Source organism: Chaetodon auriga, chromosome 6, assembly GCF_051107435.1.
Source record: "Chaetodon auriga isolate fChaAug3 chromosome 6, fChaAug3.hap1, whole genome shotgun sequence".
Taxonomy (NCBI): domain Eukaryota; kingdom Metazoa; phylum Chordata; class Actinopteri; order Chaetodontiformes; family Chaetodontidae; genus Chaetodon; species Chaetodon auriga.
In genome coordinates this window covers 4,190,081-4,215,925 of record NC_135079.1, presented here as the reverse complement: position 1 = coordinate 4,215,925, position 25,845 = coordinate 4,190,081, and the positions used below count along the sequence as shown (strand labels likewise).

Here is a 25,845-nt window from a genome sequence, read left to right as displayed (position 1 = left end):
TTTGGTACTTTGAATCTATTTTGATGCAAATACTTCGGCATTTTTATTTTAGTTCCATTTGAACGTAGTGTTTTCACTTGTAACTGAGTATTTCTCCGTTTTTGCATTGCAGTACATTATCAGAGTCCTTCTTCCAGCGCTGGCCTTGAAGAAACACAGCACACACTCGTGCAGTGACACACACACGCACACACACTCTGTGTTCGGTGTGTTTGGTGTGTGTTCTCTCGCTGAGCGGTGCTGCAGCTCCGCGCTCTTCCTCCTGCGCCGCAGACGCTCTGACAGCGCGTCATGTGACTCTTCCTCATCGCATCCAGCAGACGCTTCAGACTCACAGACGGAGGGACGGACGGAGGAAGAGACAGACACACAGCCACAGACGGGAGACAGGCCGAGTTCACCATCATGGCGTTGCGGGACGAACTTCTGAAGTCCATCTGGCACGCGTTCACGGCTCTGGACGTGGACAAAAGCGGCAAAGTGTCCAAATCTCAGCTGAAGGTAAAGTTTGTGTCTGTGTCTTCTGTGAGCGGGTGTTCGGTCCGGCGCGAAGCTCTGTCACTGTCCTCTCACACTCGGGTGTCATTACTGTAAAAACATCTCGGCTTTTCACGCTGAACGCGTTTCCTCGTGGAAAAACACCGACGCGCGCTGTCGGTGCGCGGCGGCGCAGACGCACCTGTGCGGAGTTTCCACTGACTGACTGAAGCAAATAACGCGAAAACCAACGCGACTTCTGCACGTTTGCACAGCAAAACAACAGCTTCAAATCATTATAAAGTTAACAAAACTAAAGAAAATCATCTGTTATCACAAGAGAAGCAGGTTTCTGATAATAACATAAGTAAAAGTACTGATGCCTCATTAAAGATATGCATGAGATGCCACCTGTGACTGTTGTACTGATTAACCATCAGATCACTGGGACAGGATTTGGCTGTTGTGCTGGTTGAGGTGGAGCTCACTGTGAACTGTTCTGGTTTGGACCTGGTGATGGTTTGGTTTGTAAAAGTTCAGAAAATAGTGAGAAATCTACAGTCTGAACCATCTTCTGGAAAGGACGTTTACATGTGGAGTAAAAGTAGAAGTAACATGAGACATCAGGACATCTGAGTGACAGAAATCAGGAGGTGAAGTTCGGTGGCAGCAGAGTCTGAGTCTGAGTCTGAGTCTGAGTCTGAGTCTGAGGAGGAAAAGCTCATTTTCACCAGTTTCCTCAGCTGGTCTGATGTGTCGACAGGGCTGAAACTCCCTGCTCTCTGACTGGAAGGAGTTCTGCTGCGTCCGCATGTTGACATGTTGAGCCACGCAAACCCCATGACGGGGCAACATGCTGTCGAAAGGCAACCTGGGAAATACAGGAAATCACAGCAGAAATCTTCTCCGGAACATGTGAGCAACAGAGTTCAGACGGAAATCTGCCGAAATATCCAACCGTCAGACTTTCTTCTAAATAAATAACTTCAGGTCTTTTAATAACTTCACGTGTAGTGAAGTGACACGGAGTTCCATCAGCACACACCGTTAAAGGAAGTCATTATTTTGTAAGAGGAGGTGAATATTTAATGTGTTTTATTTTGAAGGTCGATCCTCCAGTCGTCACACTCACTTCAGTCCTGGAAGATTAAACTTTACAGATGAGATCCTTTTGTTTTTCAGTCAATCAATTAGTGACAGAACACTGATCATCTGTCCTTCATTCCAGGTTCTGTCCCACAACCTGTGCACACTGATGAAGATCCCACACGACCCCGTGGCGCTGGAGGAGCACTTCAAAGACGACGACGAGGGGCCCGTCTCCAACCAGGGATACATGCCGTACCTGAACAAGTTCATCCTGGACAAGGTAGGAAACTGTCCACATGATACTCAGACTGAGAACGTGCCAGTGAGCAAGGCATTAGCCTCGGCCTCCCCAGCGGATCCTCAGTGATTTCTCTGTATGCCAGAGGAAACGATGGTGGTCAACGGTTGTGACATCTGAGGTTTCTTAGAGTTAAAACGAGTCACCGGTCGCTGCTGGGAGTGACTCTTCTTCTGAAACATCAGCAGTACAAACACACAAACTCCACAGCAGGACTGCAAACACTTCACCTGAGGCCTGTCGGGCAGGCTGCTCTCCCCTCTGATTGGTGGAGCTTGTTGGGGGCAGAGAGGATTCTGGGCTGTTCAGAGCTGAAGAAGCAGCTAACGTTAAACCTTTGGATGTTATCTGTTGTCTGATGAAGCAGCAGTCGTTCATTAAAGATGCTGGTGACAAACAGTCAGTCAGTCAGTCAGTCAGTCACACAAAACCAGCTATTGAGCGCCGACCCGGCCCATTCATCCGCCCCTCTGTGATGTCATCAGGGGTCACGGCATGAATGGCGTCGTGCTGATTGTTTTGACAGCTGAGAGCCTCTCTCTCTTTGTGATGTCATGAGCAGCTACAGAACGCCAGCAGGCTGTTTGGAGTTCTCCTCGTATGATGTCATAACATTCCAACAGGTTTGGAACACTGTGGCCGTACGAGGGTTCTCCTGAAGTTCTAGAACTCCGACTAACGAATGAAAAGAGAAGACGTGTCACTGATCACGACTGTTATCATTTAGTAAATGTATGAAGTGAGTTTGCCTGTAACTGATGCACTTTTAACACAAAGCAAAAAACTGAAACCATAACTAATATTTTCTTTTCTTCTGTCGTTAAATGATGAAATTATCATTGAATTTAAACATGAAATGGCAGATTTTATTTTCAGAAGTCTTTTTTTTTCTGTTTGTGTTGCTGGTAGCTGGTTTGTGTTGGAGGCGGTCTGGCCAATCAGAGCGCCTGTTTCCGCTCCGTGGGCGGGGTTTTATTCAAGTTTGCGGCGGTGCAACATTTCTTAATTAACATCTTTAAATGAATCACAAAGTGGAATCTGAGCATTTTAAAGCAGCAGGTGAACGAGATGAGAGCTGGATCGTGATGAACAGACGATGTATGAGAGAGAAGAAACACAGGAGACACTTTGTTTTTAAAGCCTTTCACTTTTACTTTGGAAAAAAGTAGAAGTCGGTTTATTCTGGTCTCTCTGCACGAGGCCGAATGTCTCGTCTGTAAATGTCACTGGTCTCTGTGATGACAGACGGTGTCTTTATGAGCTGTTTTATTCTTTATGAGCTGTTTTATTCTTTGTGGTGCTTAAAAACTGAGTTTTTTCTCACCTTTTTTAATCATCTGAGCACTTTGAGACTTGAACTCTGATGTGTGGAGGGTTTGTGCTGCAGTTCTGGTCTGCTGGTTTTTGAAGACTCACAGAGATCTGGACGGTCTGCTGTGTGAAGTCCTCCTGTGGGACTGTGTCAAACCTGTCCTCATGGTCAGACCTGCAAGACATCCGAGCAACTTTGGGTTCCTTGTAAACTTCTCGCCGTCGGCCTCCTTCTTGTTCTTTCGTGGACATTTTTCTTTGAGGAAACGTAAATTCTTCAGGTTCATTAGTGCAGGCGTGACGTCATCACGGGCAGATATTAATAACACGCCAGCACACACGCTTTTACGTACTTTTCCACACACAACCGTCCCACCCACCCATTGAAGTGGAGGTGACGGAGGCGGCGGAGAGCGAGGGCGTCGGTCAGTGCATTCAACTCCGCTCAGTCCTGAGGAAACTCCACCCGCTCACACAATCACACAAGGAAACACTCTGTGTGTGTGTGTGTGTGTGTGTGTGTGTGTGTGTGTGTGTGTGTGTGTGTGCGTGTGTGTGCAGAAACAGAAAGCAGGCCGACTGGAATCCTGTTTTACATATGAATGAAGCTGCTCGTCTAGAGCAACTCAAGTCCTTCAAAATACAAACAGAAGCGACACCTGTGTGTGTGTTTTTATAATACTGGATGGGTTGCTTTTGTGTGTGTGTGTGTGTGTGTGTGTGTGTGTGTGTGTGTGTGTGTGTGTGTGTGAACCTCACCCGCCCTAAAGCAGCAGAAAACAAAGAGCTCACCTCAGACATTTGACAGCCTGCAGACAGACGAGATGCTGAAGCTCAGGACTCTCTGTGGTTTGATGAAGCGTCGCTCTGAAACAAGTGACCCTGAAAATACCGAGTGTGTGTTTTTTAGGGTCACTTCACCCAAAGTACCAAAACAACAGTTTCCACTTCATTAAAACACAACTATGCTGATTTTCAGGTGATTCTGGACTGACGAAAACATCCAGATGAAAATTATTTTTACTTTTAAAGTCCGGCTCGAGTCCCTTAAGGATCTGTTTCTTCAGTATGCTCAGTGGCCAGTTTATTAGGTACAGCCAAGTGAAGCTAATACAGTCTGTGTTCTAATTTTCACTCTCATTAAGATGCATGGAGTGGACAAAATATTAGAAACTCCTCCCAGCTGTGGCACCATTCAGGGGAGTGTTTCTGGTGAAACCTGTTGGCAGCGTGCAGATCATCTCGATAACGATTAGACTCTCACACTCTGCAGGAGATTTAGTCACTCTGATTATTTGTTGTTGTACATTGTTTGTTTATCAGGCTGGAGGCATAAATCTGAAAGTCTGACACCTGAAAACTTGGATAAACAGAATCAAAGCTAACTAAACGTGGAGATGGATGGTTCCTCTGGACAGTGATGGTGAAGTTTTTTGTAATTTGGGTGAACTGAACCTTTTTAAAGCCACTCAATCGTTGAGACAAAAGTTCAACACCTGCAGCCTGTTTTGGTAGTTTTGTGCTTTGGAGCATTAAAAAAAACTTCTCATTTCTCCTTTTTATGCTGCTTTAACTTCACATCACGTCTCAATATGCTGATCGAGCCCCCTGATGAATATTTCAGTCTCAACACACTCTTTGATTCAGTTGCTGATAATCCTGTTTAACTGCTAACGAGCCTCTTTGCCGTGTCGCCGTTTAACCCGACGCCTCTCGCCTCGCTTCGGCTTTTGCCCTGTGGGGTTTGTGAGTGCGCTGCTGAAGCCTCGGCAGGTTTGGGATGCAAGAGATAAGGCCGGAGTTTGGAGGCTGAATCCTAATGAACATGTGGCTGTGGAGAGGGAGGGGAGGCAGCGCTGACAAGGCCCTCATTGTTCAAGTGTGGAGAGAGGGAGCGACGGGAGGAGTGAGAGAGGAGTAGAAAAAAGAGAAAGCCAGCGAGCCTCGAGGACAAAGAAAAACAAGAGGAGACAACGAAACAATGGAAGAAGAAGAGCTGCTCCTTCATAACAAACCCGACTTTCACGCCATCACCGCCGTCCCCTCCCCCCCCCCCGTGTCATCCTGCCAAGAGTCAGTCTGAGCTGACACATTCAAAACCACAAGTCTAAAACCAGCAGGGCGATGCAGACGAGCCGAGCCTTCGTCATCCTCATCCTCACATGAGGGACACGGCCTCCCTGCTGAGTCACGACAGGAGGACTTCAGCTTTGAGCCAGTGTCTGGTGTCAGAAATGATGATGCAGGAGTGTTTTCATGGCTGCACGCCAGCAACACCACCTGTGCGAAGGAGTTTGATCCTTCACCCCCCCCCTTTTCAGCTTGAATCACCTGGAAAGATGGAGGCTTGATTTCTGGCACAAAGTCAGGCAGACTGGATCGATCTCGTCTGTTTTTTCAGACAGAGCTTTATTAAGTGGAACTGAAGCTGTTCTATGGCTGTGTTCAACGCCACCAGACTCCTTTGACAAAAACAGTCATTTTACCTCACAGGACACGACAGTCGCTGCCTCGATCAGTTTGTTTGTCTGTGTTACAGTGTGACTTTAACACATTAGTTCAGACCTGAACTAACCCTTCAAAACACCAAATTCACACAATAACACAAAAAAACCAACTGTTTCAGGCAGCAGTGAACCCGCAACTCCCATGTTCTGTGAGGTAAAATGACTGTTTTTTTCAAAGGAGTCTGGTGGCTTTGAACAGAGAGCGACATCAGCGCGTTTCTGGTTGAACAAAAGGGATCTTACCCTTTAAGGAACCTTTCCTGAGCCTGTCAGTGGCAAAAGCAAATACTTGTGAACATGCGTCTTTCTTTCATTTCCAAAGCGGCGTTGATTGTTTCGTCACAGAAATTGGGAAACATGCAGTGTGTCTGTGCTGTTTTTAGCTGCTGGGCTCTGATCCTAATCTCTGTAACTCAAGTCTGACTCTGCAGCAGCTCTACAGCTCTGCCAACTGTAGCATCAGTGCAGAGTATGAGGTCCACCAAGCTGATGCAGGCTGATCCAACAGCCTTCCTATTAATCCTGCTCTCAATGTCAACAGACAGCAGTGATGAGTTTCTGTTTGTTTTCTGCTGTGAAAACTTCAGAAACACATCGTAACTGTGCTGAACTGCAGAAAAACGATGAATAATTAAGAGACTGCAGGACATGAGTTGTGTCAGAGGTTTTTAGGTGAAGAATCACTTTAACATCCAGCACAGGTTTCAACACAGGCACTCGCCCTCAATTAGCACAATGGAGAGTTACATCAGATCCTGTGGAGCTTTAGAAAAGTTCACTCTGACTGCAGTCATTCACTCAGACTGAATGTCTCTCTCACAGCACAGAAAATGAAAATAATTAAACCACCGTGAGAGAATTCAGGATCATTTGTTTCGCAGAGCACCGTCGACTCTGAGCCTTCGGTTCATTTCTAAGCAGGCAGATGTTAAAGTTATGGAAAGCAGATAATATACAGTAAATAGCAGATATGTAGACTGAGTTGGCCAATAGGTTAAGGTTAGATTTGGAGTTTGTCCAGTAGCAGAAAGCCAGTAAACAGGTTGCAATGACTGTAAAGTAATCCTTCGGGGTAAATGTGCCTGTTAAATTCTGTCCAGCAGTCGTGTCTGACAGGCTCAGATCGTTATTTTAAGTGTCTGACAACATCATGGAGAGGATCCCTGCAGAGATGGACCTTTTATTAAGTGGAACTGAAGCTGTTGTTCAAAGCCACCAGACTCCTTTGACAAAAACAGTCATTTTACCTCTCAGAGCTCAGAGAGTTGCTGGTCCACCTCTGCCACGATCAGTTTGTTTGTCTGCAGCTTCAGCTCAAAAACAGTCACTGAAAGTTGTTCGTTGTCTAAGATGAAGAGAGAAGCATCAGATCTGTCACGTGTTTGACGAACAGGTGCTTTCAGTAGTTTTCCTCTGTGTTTCAGCACTGATCCTGTTACAGCCGCTCATGTCCTTGACGTATCTGTAGCTCTTTCTGTTCACCTCCATGCGTGGAGAAGAACATCTGAGGTTATGAAACCAGGTTCTGCCTCAGCGGCTGCTCAAACCACTAGAACCGCGTTTCTCACGTCGTTCCAGCTCTCAGTTTAATCATCTCAGAGTTCAGTTTCAGGGTCCGCTTCGTGTTCAGAGGGGTTTTAGCGGGCGTTGGCGCTTGTTTTGGGGTTTTCTGGTGCTTGTTTGACGGGACGACCGCCAGCAGGACGAGACGTGCCGCTGATCCACACGAGTGCACGCCGGGCCTGCCAGGAGTCTCCATGGAGACGCTCCTGTTCAGCGGCTCGAGGAGAACATTTCGCCTCCACAGCGCTGATTGTACCTTTTCAAGAGCTCTCCTCACATGCAGCTCTGGAGTTTGAATCCTACAGATTTTCACTTTGTCCTTAAACACACCGCCTTCCCCTCTCAGTTGAGTTGTTGACATTTTGTCCACTGTCCCTTCTCTTTCCTCATGTTTGTTCCCTCTCATATACTGTATGTTCAAATATTAAATCATATCCTAACCTGGTACTATTTTCTATCTACACCACCCATTTTATAAGATCTTTAAGCAATGAGCCGTAATAAGAAATGTTGGGTTGCCAAGTTGTGAAAAATCCCTTCAGCTGGTGTTTGTCTTTTCTCTTTGGTCATAACTTGTGTTCTCTAAGTGATTAATATATTGATTTAGATTGAGAAAGACAGAAAGTGGCTGTCTGGTCCAGTCAGTTAAGAGGGATTTTTCACAACCTGGCAACCCAAAAGTTCCATGAATGGCTTCAGGGTTTATCTCGCCTACAAACTGTTGTTCGTCAGTGTGACTCACCTTCGCTCTTCTTCTTCACAGGTGACGGACAAGTTCGACCGTCAGGACTTCAACAAAATGTGCTGGACGTTGTGCTCCAGGAAGAACCTGGATCAAAGCCAGCTGTTCATCTCCAACGATGACGCCTTCAAGACCTGGTGCATCTTCAACTTCCTGTCCGAGGACAGATACCCGCTGATCATCGTCACTGAGGAGGTGAGAGCTGAAGAACCAGTGGCTTCCTGTTTCTGCGTCTCATAAACTGATCGTCATTTAGTTTACAAATCTCTGCATTCACCTCAGAGTAAAACAGGCTGACTGTTCCTTTAACATGAAGATATCAGACACACCGTACGGATCAACAGACAACAGCAATGGCTGCCACTTCCATTATTAACTTTTAGTAGATCAAACCTCAGATTGGACAAAACTGAACAAAAAGTCTCTTTTTAAAGCTGCAGTTTGTTCACTGCTTTTACTTCCAAACTTCAGGATTGTCTGATTTCCAAAATTCTGCTCTTCAGCTGATTTTCTGTCACAGTTAAGGGGCCTCATACTTTCACTGAGTACTACATGCAAGCTTACTGCGTACTGGCTGAAGGATCTCCCAGTTTAGATCTGGAAAAGCACTTCCTCCAACGTGATTGGTTATTTGTAAAAACTGGGGGAAGTTATTCATGTGAATGTTTCAATACAATCAAATTAGTCAGCGTTTGTCAGCGTTAACTTCCCACTCCAGTGGAGACTCGTGTCAACAGGCCGAGGTGATCAAACGTGAACTCAGGACTGGGTTTTAGTTGCCCTCTCTCAGACGTGGGGCTTCGCTGCTGCGGTAACTGGCCTGCTGAAAGCGTCTGTTGCTCAAGAGCAGAAAAGGAAGTTTCCAGCTTCCTGTTCTTTAACAAATGCTGGAAGATTTATTGTTGGGCTTAACAAACCTCTGAGCTGAATCACAGGAAGATGGTTTGCAAAAGAAACTGAATTTATGTGCTTCAGTCAGCCCGCGTAGAGGCCAACGGTGGGAAATCTGAGGGTCAGGGATGGTTATGTGTTCGAATAAAAAGTCTTTGCTCCACCGTCTGATCTGTTTGTCTCTCCATGCACAGATTGAGTACTTCCTGCGTAAGCTGACGGAGGCGATGGGGGGCAGCTGGGTGGAGGAGCGTTTCGAGGACTACAAGCTGCAGCTGAACTCGAAGCAGCAGAGTCTGAACGCCTGGGAGCTCATCCGCCTGGTGGGGTCGGGTCACTTCAGCAAGGGCATAGACCGCCAGACGCTCTCCATGGGCATCAGCGAGGTCTACCAGGAGCTCATCCTGGACGTGCTCAAACAGGTGGGCAGCACACCTGCACAGGCTGACGATATGGTCCCCATAACGGACACGAAAGCCAGGCCTTTTGCTTTCTGTCTCATGCAGCACATAAACCGTTTAATAAACGCTTAAGAGTCTTCATGATGAAACGAATCTCTTTTTAAAACTGAACTTCATGACCTGAAGATTTGTCCAGTGGGTCTGGAGCTGAGTGCAGGCTTTGGAAGCTGCTGAGAGATGGAAAAACACTTTGTTTTTGATCTTTTCAGGGGATTTGCTGACCACATCTAAAATACAGAACAAGAAGTCTGATATGTTTAAATATTACTAAAAACACTGTCCAAACTCACCCAAGGCTCTACAGTGATGTCATGATTAATGGATTAGAAATATGAGCTGAACAGAAGAAAACAGCCCTCTCAATATATAGAAACTAAGGAAGTGAGAGTTTGTGGTCATGTGAGGCAGAGCTGTGTGTCTTGTTACTGAGGACATGCAGAGAAAAAACTGCTTGTAAAAGCAGAAAATGATTGTCAAAGAGCTACAAGAAGACAAAGGTTTGACAGTCGTATATCAAACAGAGAATCGTCTGAATTGACCTCATTCATGTCCTCCGTTTCCTCTGCAGGGCTACATGCTGAAGAAAGGCCACAAGAGGAAGAACTGGACGGAGCGCTGGTTCGTGCTGAAACCAAACTCCATCTCCTACTACGTCAGCGAGGACCTGGCAGACCAGAAAGGAGACATCTTACTGGACGGGAAGTGCTGCGTGGAGGCAAGAACCTGCTGCTTCCATCTGTCAACCACAGAGATCAATGTGATGTCTGACACCAGCGTGTGTGAATTAATCAGCAGTATCACCTGCATCTCACACAGCTGGGGCTGATTTATCATTACTCTTGGCTCTGGGATCAGTGCTTTATGTCACTGCCCTCCAGCACAGTTGAAAGCTCTTAAAAAAAGCTAATAAGTGGACCTTGAGCAGATATTCATGAAAATATTTCAGTGTTGGCTCGTGTGTTTGTGTGTATTCATCAGCTGGTTTAATTGGCCTCTGTTGTTTTCGCTGCAGCCTCTGCAAGATAAAGAGGGAAAGAAGTGTCTCTTCCTCATCAAGTCGACACAAAAAAGCTTCGAAATCAGTGCGTCGGACAAGAAGAAGAAGCAGGAGTGGATCCAGGGTGAGTCATGACGTGACATTCACAGGCGTCATTCCTTTTAGCACTGATCCGATAATCATTATTGAAGCCTCAGCTGGTGATTCAGTCATCTGGACCTTTGTTAGCTTGACTTTCGTGTGCACTCGTTCACAGACGCCTTTGAATAAACATGTTTTTCTCCTCCACGTTTCAGCCATTCAGACCAGCGTGAACCTGCTGCGTCAGGGTCGGCCGGCGCCGCACCGCGAGGCTCGACAGAAGCGACGCGAGCTGCGGCTGAAGCTTCAGGCCGAGCAGGAGGAGCTGGAGCTGAGGATGAGGGAGCTGCAGACGGCCAATGAGGCCAAACAGTTCGAACTGGAGAACATGCGGAAGGTGAGGAGGAGGAGGAGGAGACACGCAAACACTGAATGTTCCCTCGTCAATCCGGTCTGGTCAGGAAACGTCTGCCGCGTTAGTTCCTTTTTGCAGCATCTTTGATATAAATAGTTCAGCGTGGAAGTGAGAAGGGCAGGAGTGATGCACGAGGACAGAGTGAAGAGTAAACACGATACAGGAGAGGAAATGAGGTGTGCTGACTGGACAGAGTCTGACTGCAGCTCCTGCGTGTTGATCCAAGCTGAAACAGTGGATCAGTAGTAAATATCTTTTATATACGAGGGAAAAAAACAGGATCAAACAGCTGATTAAAAGACAATAAAAACAAACAGGAAGATAAGAGGCTCGTAAAACAGCCCACTCCAAGATAAACAACATAAAACACACCGACTGGCAGAGACTATAAAGAAAACCTGTAAACACAAACGTTACCACTGTTCACCTGAAACACCAGGAAAGGTGAACAAGGAAAGACACGTGCAGGAGGTGACTGACTGGAAAGTGTTAGTGACTGAGACCCGAGGGATTTCCCCAGTGGGAACGTCTAAACCTGAAAGACTAAAAAAAGGTAATCACTCGAGGCGCGAACGAGGGGAGGAATTCCTCCTCCAGGATCGAGCACGAAGCTTGTTTGGAAAAGGCTTCATTTGAACTGTTCAAGATTAGAAACGTGCTTACATTTAGAAAATACCCCTTGAAAAATGCCCGATTTTCAATACTTTCATATTTGAAATGAAACGATCCTGTTATGTCGTCGTGTTTGTTTGTCGCGTCCTTAAATAACCAGGATCAAAACATACAGTCAAGAGTTAACATGAACAGCTGGTAAAATAAATGAAGTGATAAAATACAGTGACTGCTGTTGGTGTGAAGGAACTGAGTAAACTGTTTACATGTGATTAAGAACCTTATCTGGACACCTTCCTCGTCCATCAAGTAAACTCGTCTCTCCACTGAAATGAGCTCTTCTGTACTGTAATCAGACATCAGTCACGTCTCGACTGAAGCAGAGAGATGAGTTTCTGTCTGATCACGAAGATCAAATCTCAACGTTGGTTTGATTATCAGACTTCAGGCTGCGTTCAGAGTCCTCTCCTTCATCTGCCAATGCAGAGGAGTGAAAAAGATGAACCTGGCTTAACTTTTTGCCGCAATATAATCAAATATCGGCAAGCACACACTCCTGGTAGATGGTCTGTAACATGGACTCTACATTTCTATTGTCTAACCTGCAATAAGACAAAATGAGTGCTTCCAGGAGAGCTGTCACCTCTGATAGTATCTGAAAGCAGCAAACCCTGCAGGGCATCGTAGCGTCATGTCAGGTATCGTAGATGGAAATAGATTTCCTGGAAGGAAGGGCCGTAAAGAGATATTGTCCCAATCAGTTCAATCATCCCTGCAGTTACAGTCAGTGTTGTGTCACCACAACCGCGGCTAAAACAAGGTCTGAAAGCTGATTCGACGGCATTCCTCAGAGATGACACCACACCTTAAAATAACACCACCTGAGAGCAACTCGCATCGTCTGTGCAGCTCTTTACAAACAACAGTGTCATTTTTCTGTTCACGCTGCTGCTTTCAGCCTCTCTCTCTCTCTCTCTCTCTCTCTCTCTCTCTCTCTCTCTCTCTCTCTCTCTCTTTCTGCTGCTGCTTTGTTTCATGCAACAATTAAAGTAGGTCACCTAAAACTCTGGTGGGTCTCCTCTGAAACTCCCTGCTAGCTCATGAATACCAATAATAGATCAGCTCCACCCAGCGGCCTTGCAGTCATGAATAGTCTGTCGCTCAATGCAAACAGAGGAATGTGTACTGAACCAGGAAGGGGCAGCGGGGCGACTGAAGCCTCCATTAAACATGTTTTTCCAGTAAATCACCCTAAACCTGACTCACACTCCCGTCTGATGGCACAGCTGACGGGCTGGTTGTGCTAAAGCTCAGCCATTATGTGGATTCCCCAAATGCAGATGATGAGTGGCGGCTTCCTGTTAATGCAGTGAATGGACATGAGGTCAACAGGAAGTGGCAACTTGAAAAGTAGAGTTTCACACTATGATGAATCTTTTACAGTGTTATCACATCAAACCATTTAAAACATGACAACATTTTTTTATTTCAGGGTGGTTTTTGCTTTGGTTGATTGATCACACTAAACCCTCCCTGACCACTTTATTAGGGACACAATCTAATGCAATCCAACACAACAGGCCTGTACAAACTCTACATTTAGGAAGATGATAATGTTCAGTTTTCATTGACACTGTCCGAGAGGTGTTAGCCTGTACCATGTTCATCACTGTGGCTGTTAGTGCTGGTGTTGTACTGGTCTGCATGGTAGTTTTTAAGTGGGACAGACAACATTAGAAAGACTTCTCAATGTGAAACAGTTCAGTTCAACACTACTGCAAAGTACGACCTCAATAATAAACACACATGGTTAAATTAACACCTCGCTGACAGTGCCAGTCCACACTAAACATTATTATATTGTGTAAAGGTTGAATTTATGGCTGAGCTGTTGGATTGGACTGCACTGGTGCCCCTAATAAAGTGGCCACTGAGTGTATTTCCATACATAATGGTTTGTCAGGTATAGAACGAGGAAGTCCAGAGGCATAAAACTGTGTAGGCTCCAGCTATAAATATGCATATACGTTCTCAAAGTAACAAAAAAACATACATTTAGTTCTGCTTTCTAAATTTCACCTGTTGTGGAATTGGGAACATTTACACAAGCCTCATTTCTGCTCCCACAGTTGCCCATAAATGGATGTAGATGCCCTTAATGACTCATTTCCATTCACTAAATATCCAGCACTTCTCTGTCTGCAGACCAGGCATGAAAAACAGCACCAGAGCAGCTGTCAGTCCACACAGCTGTGGCTGTTTATGTCATTAATCCATCACATGAATCTGTGAACAATCAGCAGCAGCGACGTCTCAATGATCATTACTCAATGACAGAAAGATAATCAATGGCTACAGAGCTGTCAGCAAAGTTTCTAACAACTGAAAACAAACAGCGTTCATTTAGATTCTGCCTCGTTATTTACTATCTCCGCCTCTTCTAACAGCACTCACGTCAACCATGTGCAGACCTGATCTGAGGTAGACCTCATGTGTGCACGCTCTCGCCACATGTTCTGCTTTCATAAATAACAGTTTGTGTGTGGGGAAATGGTGCGTGCATTGTTTTGTACCATTTATACATCTGACCCCTGGACACATCAGAGAAATAATGAGTCGTAACCAGCTTGATGGCTTCGCATTCTCTTACTGCACCGTCCACAGTCGTCGTTGGGCAGAAGTCTGTCTTAAGAATGAAACTTTCTTCTCAGATCATATTATCCTTTCACCAAACTACAAACACAGTTACAGCTACAGCAGTGGGGACGTTGTGGCCGTCCGCAGGGTCGTGACAAACCGTGAGATGCAGCGACAGTCAGTCAAACTGGTTCACATCGCAGCAGAGACAACAGTTTGTCTTTGTCTGGGGTGACACCGCTCTGCCATGAATGCACAACATAGACGGTTGCATGAATGCACAATGAATGTATGTCCACACACACACACACACAGACTCAGCGTCCACTGCAGAGAGTCACACTGTGCTGCTATAAGCAGTGGACTGTCACCGTCCTGAGACAATTCACAGCTGGGTGACACGAGTCAGCACCGAGTTATTGATCAACCACAAGTTAATTAACAGAGAGATGAGTTTCTCCTCTTATATCTGCTTTTAACCTACACAACAACAAGACATCCTCCAAAGTTTAAAACAAGCTATAAAAATGGAAAATGTGAGGAGACCACAATCTTCCTAAAACACAATTTCCAAACTCACTACTATCCACAAACATCATTCCCATGACTCACGTAATACGTTTTTCTTTAATAGATAAAAGCAATCAACAACAGAAAGCAAAAGATACCCAACACCAGCACCAGCACAGTACACAGGAAGTTCACACTGTACTATTTAAAATACAGATTGAAGACGTGGGGGAGAGGCCGTGACACATCGTACAAAGATTTACAGTGTGTGTGTTAAAGGGCTGACAGCGTTCTGGAAGGTACAGTGAGAAAGAGCAGAAAGGAGTACTTTAGCTGTATATCACATAACCGGTGCTCGTTTTTCAGAAGTGGAATATTAGTAAATGTAGTCAGAGAATAATGCTTATTTTAGTGCGGTCCATTGAGTCTTATACTACAGTCGAAGCAAGCAAAACAGTCTGAGTTGTGTATGAATGTGAAGGTTGGATAGATCTCTTTGGGGTGGGGGGGACCTCAGGTTGACAATATCTGCTCGTGACTACTGACTGCATTTTTTGTGGATTTATTGAGGCTGCAAAAATCCCTGGAATGAAAGAGATCTGTTGATGTCTGTGACTTGGATCCAGCACCGTTTACTGATCTGTCGTCAGCTTTTTCAGACAAGGAAACTAACCTTCGTCAGTGTAAAATACCGCACAGTTTGTAGGAGTTTCAGGGCTAAAACACTAAGTGATACGGTCCATTAGCACAGTGTGTCATAGCAGTTACAATTTCCCAGTTTCCCTTTGAGTTAATCAGCATTTCTAAGAAAGGAATGGTTTTTTTTCTATTGGACACAACTCGTGTCCGTTCTCCTCTTTAGATCTCTTTGTGTTCAAGACAGTGTTACATTTTAGGAACTATTTTAAAGTAGCAATCACTTCTGTGTGAAGCATGTGTTGTATGTTGCCTTACTGTAGGCCACAGCTTGCCTGCTGGGGTCACAGTCTCCATTTGTAACATCAGCTTACGTGTGTTTGCCACCAGAAATGAGAGAAGGTGCTTTTATCTGCAAAGCATATGTGACCTTTTTCTGACTGCCGCCTGCTTCTCTTGTGGCCAGGCTCTGGAGGACGCAGCGACAAACGCAGCAGAAGAAGAACGAAGGCGTCTTCAGACCCAAACTGAACTCCAGGACCGCTACAGGATGGACCTGGAGAGAGAGAAAATGGTACGTCATCTTCCTCCGAATCAGTTAGAAGAAGTGATGGAGCAAGAGACAACTTAAAGACAGCTTCCTCTTTTTGAAACACTGCAGGGAGACAGTGATAATAAAATAAAGATCATCAGGTGAATAACCTGACAGAGACTTAACGTTAAGACTTAATACAGCTCAGGGCAAAGGTCATCACAGCCAAGTGTACTTTTGAATACAATGTGTGTACTTTAGAGCCACTATCACGGGTGCAGAGAACTGCAGTATTTCCAGTTACTTTTTTTAAATGCAGTTTAGTCAAGATCATAAGAATAATTTCATAATCAAGAAAACCAACTTTGTTCTCAAGAAAGCAAGAGGTCATTTCCTCTTATTACTGATGTTCATCAGAGATCAGGAGCGCCGTGCATACATGGCGTCTTCTGTGAAAACCTCATGTATTCCTTTAGAACCACTTATTAATTAAAACTGTTCAATACAAGCGTTGATGTTGACTTCCAGATTAAGTATTTCAAGTACTTCCTGGTTCAACAGGTACGTCAGCAGATGGAGGAGCAGGTGGCCCAGAAGTCCACTGAGCTGGAGCAGTACCTCCAGAGGGTTCGAGAGCTGGAGGACATGTACCGTCAGCTGGAGGACGCTCTGGAGGACGAGAGGCGTGCCAGGCAGGACGAGGAGGCCGTCCGCAGGCTGCAGGCACGGTCAGTCAACAAAGAGAAACTAAGCGATACGCTGGAACTAGTCTGTCGTCGTCTGGTCTCACATGAGGTTCATCTTAACTTTGCTGGCGTAACGTCCAAACTGACCAAAATAAGCATAGCTGATGCAACCCAGCGCAGGTGTCTAAAGAGCCTTCCAGAATCCACATTAAATCACAAAGGATATAAAACTGCTCTCGTAATGGTTTGACTGAATGTGGCAATAAGAGTGACATGCTCAGAAATTCAGTTACACCACAAACCAGACCGGGACGGTGCCAACAGCCTGGAGGAACAACGCAGGCTAAGAAACCTGTTGTGGCTCAATACAAATGGAAAAAGTAATGTGCCAAAACTAATAAGTTGACAAAAGATGAAATGGCGTTCATCACGACATCTTCACCATCTGCTGCTGTTTGATGGAGATTCAGCATCATAGCTGCCATCTCATACCCTGCCTGCACGCTGTTTAAGGGGCCCAGCCCGCCTTGCCGCTACGCCAGTAACAATGATCAGATAACACTCACCATCGAACAAGCTCACGGTAAACTCTATGGCATCAGTAACAAACACAGAAATGAACCACATCTGTTTTATCAATAAGGCTGTATTGATCGGGACACCCCAGTAGCTCACCTGGACATTTTGACATACGTTCACAACAGATGTTGTGGGAATAAAGCAAGATTACAAAAGAACTAAGTTTATAGTGATTACATATTAATGCATCAGTAATCATTATCCAACCTTTGGTACTTTACATATATTTTGACGCTAATACACTCTTGTACTTTTACTTGTAACAAAGTATTTCAAACATGACAGTAATGGTCCGGCTGGGGTCAAATCAGTGTCACATTCTGCAGATGTGTCAAGCTTCTCACTGCTGTCTGTTATCAGCTAGTCAGCATCCTCCACTGCATGTCTATCTGTCTACGGGAATCCTTCAGCATGAAACCGTCTGCTCCTGTTTTTCTGACACAGTCACAAAAGCAGCCAGGCGTTCAACTTCTACTTCCCTCTCCACCACATTTCCTCCCTCGTCCTCCCTTCCTCTCTGCTGACATTTGCTTTCCACCTCACGTTTGACAAACCAGCAGTGAGCAACAATGCTTAAATTAATCATTAATCATCCAAACAGTCCACCGTATGATGGTGACGTTCGACCTTCTACCACGAAAAATGAAGTTTCATGTAAAGCTTACAGTTGTAGCAGTGTAATTGTTGGGTTAACCAACTCAGCCACACGGGGTCATTTAGTTAGAGAAGTAAGAGACTGGTGGAAATTATCAGATTAGACTTACAGAAAGTAAAAAGTGGCCTTAGATTTTGGTTCACAGTCCTGGCTTTTGAGGAAGACGCGAGCATTAACATCTGTTTGATAAACAATGCAAATAACATGTATCCAGAGGTGTAATCTGTAGTTACATTTACACTTGAACCATAATCTTAAAAACACAATCCAGAATTGCATATAGCACCACCTGCTGACACGCCACAGCCACCTCCATTTATAACTGAATTATATATTAGCTGTTTCATGTTATTACTAGGACTGAGGAAACATTCCTTGCATCATCTGTGACAAATTTTAGATTAAGATAATAGGTTTGATATTATCGGATTACTTTAAATGTCTCTAGGCTGTGAAAGTTTGTTTTTAAAGTGAGTTAAATGTATATATACAGCATGTACTTACTGTGGAAACGGCAAAAATGTTGGGATTGTACAGCTGCTAATATTGCCCTGTGTATTCTATCTGTGGAAAAAAACTGTCAGCATTTACAGTGTTTTATGTGACAGACCAGCTGGAATTGAGAAACCTGCCTGTAGTAAGTCATGCATCTAGACAGATCTATTATAGGCTGCCCTCACCTGTGTTAATGTCTGTGTGGAGCAGGTTACTGGAGGAGGAGGCTGAAAAAAGGGCAGAGCTGGAGCAGATCCACCTGAGGCAGCAGCGCGCCATCTCGGAGACGGAGGCTGAGAAACAGGAGCTGGAGAAGGAGCGTCTGGCCAAGGAGAACGCCCTGCAGGCCGCCATGAAACAACTGGACCAGCTGGAGCTAGAGAGGCAGGGGGCACTGGAGCAGTACCAGGTCAGCCCAGAACTCACAGTAGCCAATGGTCCGCATTTCCAGTAAACTACATCACAGTAGTAGAACCGCACATAGCAATTTTCAACATACAAGTCTATCTATTATTTCAACAGTCATGCATGTAAAGGCCAAAATGGTGTTACAGAACACTCTAAAATTATCACCAGCAACACACAAAATGTCCTCTCAGCTCAGTGTTGATGTACAGAAACTCAGCTGTGAGGAGTTTGCGTCTTTAACAAAAACCACACAGAGTGACGAAAAGCAATGCAAAATATTTAGAAACAGATTTTTCCTCATACATAACACTCACAAAGACCAGCGTAAAACTGATTGGAATGCATGTGTCTCAATATTTTTGTGCTTTTGCTTCAGATTCTGCAGTTTTCAGAAGTTTCTTTTGTAATAGTAATTTGACACAAAGCTATGAGGAACAACCTCGTGTTCGAACACTGTGTGCCTGTTTGTAAAAGTGATAACAGGTACCCACAGAAACTCCACGTCTCTGTTGTTATTTAGGATGTTTTCAGTTAAATAATTAAGAGGGTAAAACAAAGTAATGCATTATGAAATAATACAGACGTTATATTAAGATCAATAAGCCAGTTTCCGTTAATTAAAAAGCCTTCAGTTCCTTTCTTTACCACAGGGTGTCACTATATGACTGTGGGATGGGAGACAACTATTTAGACACGACTGAAAATCATGAAAGTTCATATTGATTACATGATATGTTGATTCACTACACCAAAAAGTGCTGTTCATTAATCTCAAATAAGTTGTCATCAGAAAAAAAACATATCTCGTTAATGTGCTGTGTGTGTGTGTGTCCTCCTTGTGTGAGCCAGACAGTGATGAAGAAGCTGGAAGATGCAACCAACAACACCAAGTCCTGGAAGCACAAGGTGGCTGAACACGAGGGCTTGTTACGGCTCATTCAACCAGGTAACAGCAGCACGCTAACCACTGTCTGTCTGTACTTCTATGTTTGTGAGGACCAGTCTGTTTGGGGACTGTTTGAGGGTCAGACTTGATTTTTAGGTTAGAATTAGCTTAGTTTAATTTGTTATAGTAAGAGTTTCATTGCATCAAACACTATTTGTGATTGGGTTTTTGGCCATTATAGTTTTTTTCAGACATGCACCTCTTTATGTTAATGTTATGGCATCCCTCATTTTCACATAAAAGTACCAACGGCGGTGTTGCTGGGACAAATCCAGTAACATTTCTGTATCAACACAGTAAAAGTCTCAATCTGATGCTGTCAGATTAACATAAAGACCACTGAAGCACAAAGCCAAATATGCACAAAGAGAATAAAAACATTTAAATAAACTAGGGAATATCGTAAAAGAGTCACAAAGAGCCTCCAGATAGGAACTAAGTGAGAATCCCTCTTATTCAGTGCTTGTCCACAGACAGACTTTATAAAACAGACAACAGAATTTGCTCTCCAATAAGTTTTAAATGATGAAATTATGTGAAAAATGTGTCAGTGGATTCACTCAGAGAAAGGCCTCAGAGGTAAAACAAGGTCATCATCCAGTGATCCATCAGCGGCGCAGCCTATCATGTTCTCTCTGTTCCATCTCACGCACCACTAAATGTCCTGTCATGTCTGACGCCAGCCACATTATCCATTCCACCTCCTGAACAGGACTCAAAGTGCACGTCTACGTCTTGTGGATAAAGATAAATCTGTGGCTTCAACTTGCTCGCTATCATACTCCTCCAAGGAACATTGGCCAAAAAGTGATGTTCAAGTCCGACACTCCCACCAGGATTTGAACCTGATACTGCTATTGGACAGAATAGCTGTGTTACATACACCATAGGAGTTCAGGAGTAGCTTTATCACCACGCTCAGCTCTATGCCTTTGCATCAACCACAAACTGTCACAGCCTCGCTAATCATAACAGCCCTAATCAAGCAGCAGCTCAGCAACAGATTCAGCTATTTAGCTTAGCATTAGCTGCAGAATTGCGGTTGAGTTAATGGTACCAACAATGAAGATTTTCTGCTACCACATCAGGCTCGATTACCTGTACGAGTATAAAAGGTGTGGCTTCTTGGCTACTTAATGTGTGACACAGGGCTGTGGGAACATGGGGGGCACTGACCGGGCCCTGCTCAGTGTAGCATTGAGAGCGCCATCGAGCTGTCAGTTAGCACTAACAAGCCACGAGAAGCTAATGTCAGAGTCTCTGCTGGAAAGACAGGGAGTCTGATGGAGCTTTGAAAGTCACTAGAACCACATTTATAACCTTTTGAGAGTCACTGCATGATAACGAGTAACAATGGTCAGAGCCACACTGTTTGAGGTTAACGTTACTGTTTGTCAGCCCTAAATAACTTGTTAAGCTCTGACTATAGCACAGTTACTGGTGGGTCCATGTGTGGTATTTACGTCCACTGAAGATAATAAAGTCTTGTTCATACACGACGTCTCCACCTGCACTCAGTAACAATAATATGCATGATGGGAAAAACATCAAAGAGCACTTGTTCATTGTTCATTTAAAAAAAATACGGCATTGTTCCTCGAGATGTTTTACTGACAGCACAGCAACAAGTGAACTGTGCTTGACAGACTTGGACTGAAAAGTGTTTGTACTAATAGACATGGAGGATCTTTGACCACAGAGAGCTGCGTCAGACAGCTTTAAGAGGTTCAACAACCTCTGATTTTGACAAACTGTAACATTATCTGACTGTTGCTGCACTGCTGGGAAACAATGCAAAAAAGTACACATGTAAAATTATATACATTTTAACCGATTTAAAGGAGTGATTCATTGTCCAGCTTTAAATGCATCATTAGTTGAGGTACACCCGTCTAATGTTTCATGTAGCAGTGCAGCTGTTTGTGACATGCACAGTGCTAAATGCGTTACTATTAAAAGGTGATTTTTATTTTTTTACCCACATTTAATCTGTGAGTTTCAGAGCATTACATCGTATGTGCTTGGATTGTTTTCTCCCCAAAGCTACAAATGGACTCCTGCCATGAATAAATTGAATGGAGCCTTCATCCTACTAATTTCCCAATAGAGTTCATTAGTTAAATTAGGCAAGGAGAAACGTCTTGGCTCTTTTTAAACCTGAAACTCTGTCATAAGCTCTTAGCCAACTATGTACAGGCTGCTCCCTTAAAGCAGGTTACAGCCAAGAAAACATAACAATGAGATATCTGAATTTCGTGGATACTTTTGGCTGGAGGCTTCGTATTAAGAATGCTGTTTACTACAAAGCTAAATGACGTCTTTAATAGAATTAATGGTCTGTCCAAATTCTTTTGGTGAAAGAAAGGTCAAGAATTTAAAATGGCAGCACACGTTGAATAGTTTGTCTGTTCTGAGTAAAATCATGCTCAGCTGAAACCTAAGAGGCTGAAGTGGAGTTTGAGACTGCAGTTCTGTTTTATCTTCCCTGTGAGGTGACTGAGGCATTAATGAAGTACTCTGTTCCTCAGCCACATTTGGTTATTTACATCTGGTTTAATGATTATGAACCTGGCCTCTGTTTAAAAGGAATGGGAGCAAACAGAGCATGTCACACCTCAGGTGAAACTGCTTATCGGTCAGGTGTTGAGCCACTTTCAAAATCTGGAATGAAGGTTAGTCCACCTTGAATGAAATATTCCTACCTCTCTGATGATAGTCTCTTGATTTTTTATTTTCTCCTCCAGGTTCCAAGGGACCGACGCTGATCACCAACTGGGGCCCAGCAGCCTTTTCCAACGCAGAGCTCAGTCTGAGGGAGAAGAAATGGCAGGAGATGAAGAACCAGCCAACCCAGGCCCAGTAGAGATCCCCTGTAAGCCCTGAACCTTAAACACCTACAACTCAGAAGATGAGAGAACCAGCACTGATAGACCTGGTGAACTTTTGAGTCTCTTTCATCGTAGGTCACCATAGATAAAGCAGCAGACTCACATTATTGCATTTTGAGAATTAGGTTCACTAATTCTAGCAGTGATCCAACAAAAATACTAAGTGAAGAAGTGCTAATGTCAGGAAAATGCTGGAATAATAACGGCTTTGTCTCCTTTTGTTGCTAAATGTACTGATTACGATGTCAGTTGATTGGTCATGTATGTATGTAGATCAATCAATCAGAAGGGAGTTTTCTTTCCAAAATGGTCTACAGGATGTAAAAGGCAAGAGGTCACACATAGTTGGGTCATTAATATTGATCTTCAACCATAACAACCACCACAAATACAGTATATTACAATCATTTCAGTCAAAATAACTTTACATTTTGTTGTAGTTTAGCACTGATCCAACATTCACCAAGCACCAGCTAACCAAAAAAAACACACCGGTCCTACTCTAACAGTACATTAACACGTCTGGCAACTGGATCAGCTTTTAACTCCACCTACTTTAGACCATTTGGGCTCCTGTAGAACCAATGACCAGCTCAATATTGAAGCTACCAGTGTCTTTATACAAATCTGTTAGCACTTCAGAGTCTATGAACACTGGACACTGTCACAAATGTAAGACCACGGCTAAAATCCTACCAAGTTAACAATACACATTATTTAAATCCGCTGTGCAGCTTATTAAAAGTCACGAGTGGAAAACCGTGTGTACCACTACCGTTTATCGTCTTCTTCCACCTCGTCCTGACTGTCAGTTTTTATCTATGAAATGCACTACTTCTGACCAGAGTCTGATCTGTCCAATGCACATCGTTTACGCATCTTTCCAGTTCAGGCTGTTGTAAAGTTAAGATCTACCACTCTCTTTCCTGTCACTATCTTCCTCTAAACTCTGTGGGACCATTTTTACATGAAGGGCCTTTTGTACATATTTTAACAATGATTTGTGTTTTGTTAAAGTTTTTGTTTTCCGTACTAAAGTTAAGCCACATGAAGGCACCATCAGTAGCACCTGAGGACGACATGTTTGATGTAAAGCCAATGACGTTTAACAAAGTCATCTTGTAAAAAAAAAAAAACTACCTGAATTGAAATAGCATGTACTAAATCTTTCATTGTTACCATCAAAGTGCGTTTTTCTCCAGTTTGTCTGACGTACGTTTAAGAACTGGCTCTCAAACATTTCCTCGTTGTAAACAGCCAGAAATAGGGCATTGTGCCAAAGTCTTACTCCAACAAAAATAACTGCAGAACATTTGTTGTACTGTAACCATCAGTGCCTTTGATACCGTCATGAGTGAACACTGTAATTTCCATTTTATGTTTTTATATATATGTAAAAAGCTGAAGACTGAACTATGTAGTAAAACACATCTTGAATAACTGCCATACTGTATTGACTGTAGTTTGTTTTCGACTCTGCACTACATGAATGCAATAAATACAAATCAAAGACTACAGGCAGAATTTTAAAACTACATAAACTACATACAGTACTACACACAACCACACATGGCTACTGCATGAAACCACAACAAGCTGCACTTCTACAAACATGTCTGAACCTCAGTGATCAGTTTGATGTCTTGTAGAAAACTGCATCAACCTCCTGTGTTCACCAGAGGGCGCTAGAGTGCCACAAACACCACATCGCTACAGGGAGCGTTTGGAGAAGCACAGCACTTCAAATGGCAAAATACAACAGACACACAGGGAGCCACACTGACTGTCAAACTGTAGTAAATGTGTTAACTGTGGCTCATCTGGGACTGAAAAGTTACAGAGAAAAGGTGACTTCATTTCCATGACTTCACTGTCTAGACCTTCTATTTTCCAAAATACAGCCGATCACTGTCTCCTGTCTGGCTATGAATGATGCAGAACATCATCGGGATCATGTGTTGTTATATAATTGTGTACTTGTAATACATGTAATTAAATTGCCATGCTCTTTCTGTAACGCCCGGTTGATAAAGGATTTCAGGTAATTTGAGATCTGTGGCAGGCAGGGAAGTTTAATGAAGACAGTGAATTAAATATTCCTGCAGGTCAGACAGACACTGAAAGTGTTAATATTAGACAAACGTGGGTCAAACACAATCATCAAACTAAACATTTTTTGGGGTATTTGTAATGTATGTGATGTATTTCATGTGCTGTTTTAGTGCTTTTACTACTCTGAACAAGGACTGGACAATAATTCACTATTTTACACTAGTGTTGATACCAATACAAAAATGATATTTTCCTCATACCTTAGGGGAAATATAAACTTTTTTTTTTTTTTTACAAATTTTATGAAATGATGCTAAATTATGTTGTATAAGAGCTTCTCTTAAATTGGCATTGATTTAAATGGGCTATCTGATGAATGATAATGTTAACATAAGTGTGGAAATTAAACTATCAATGAGACGACTTACAAAAAGTTTACTGTTAACTATTGTTTGGCGATGATCAATAATTTAAACATTCTTTAGTTCTGGGCTCTTAGATGTGAACATCAGAGCATCTTTTGTGTTCTGGACCGTTGGTCAGACATAACAAGACGTCACATTGGCGTCATCAAATTGTGATGGTCATTTTTCACTGTTTTACTCTGTGGACTTAATTATTAATAAATAAAAGTTAGGGTTTTAATGTTTTCCAGACTGACATTCTTATATACAGTAAAAATATTCTCATCAAACATGTTGTGATTTCATCCACGTTGTCAGGAAACTAATGATCTTAACTGATGATCTGGATCAAAATGGAAAAAACAGCATTGTTTGCTTTCTGTTCAGAGTGCAAACTGGGAAGGTAACTGCATCAGGGCAAATAAGGCTGCAAATGACATGAAACAAACAACTCTCACATTAAACACATTCCTGTGATGAACTCGGCGTGTATGTTATCAGACTACCCTCCAAATGTGCCGCTTGCAGGTCAACACAGTGTGCTTCACACACGATGGCCGTCCAATCCTGACAAAATTCAGTATGTGTAATGTGTGTCAACACTGCCAGAATCACACACACACACACAACGAAACAGTATCTAAACGTTATGCAAAACAGACTACCTTGTAAAGTCTCCACTTTTAGATCAGCCCCCCCTCGAAAGATCCCCAACTAAGTTAATTCACTCCATCCTCCCTCTGTATCGTGCAACAGTCGTTAATTTGAGTGAGACGGGACAGACCAAACAAACACACACAAAATACGTTCCCAAAAATCTGCAGGCCAGATGCGCTCGGCGCATACCACAGCTGCACTAACATTGCTTTATGCAAGAAGATGGCCTGTCATTAACGCCAAGTGCCGCGCCGGATGCGCTCTGTCAACCCCCCACGCCTCTCCTCCCATCCCTCCCAGCTCCCCACACAACCCC

At 43.7% G+C, this 25,845-nt stretch overlaps 1 protein-coding gene across 1 annotated transcript; it reads left to right on the top strand.

Moving 5' to 3' along the window:
- The first annotated feature begins 318 nt into the window (after nt 1-318).
- On the top strand, nt 319-23,862 carry swap70b (switching B cell complex subunit SWAP70b). Its single transcript, XM_076733500.1, has 12 exons — nt 319-501; nt 1,706-1,846; nt 8,009-8,182; nt 9,073-9,300; nt 9,908-10,054; nt 10,352-10,460; nt 10,633-10,814; nt 15,694-15,801; nt 16,321-16,487; nt 18,385-18,583; nt 19,432-19,528; nt 22,273-23,862. The coding sequence occupies exons 1-12, from the start codon at nt 406-408 to the stop codon at nt 22,389-22,391; spliced, it is 1,767 nt and encodes a 588-aa protein (XP_076589615.1). The 5' UTR covers nt 319-405; the 3' UTR covers nt 22,392-23,862.
- Nucleotides 23,863-25,845: the final 1,983 nt, after the last annotated feature.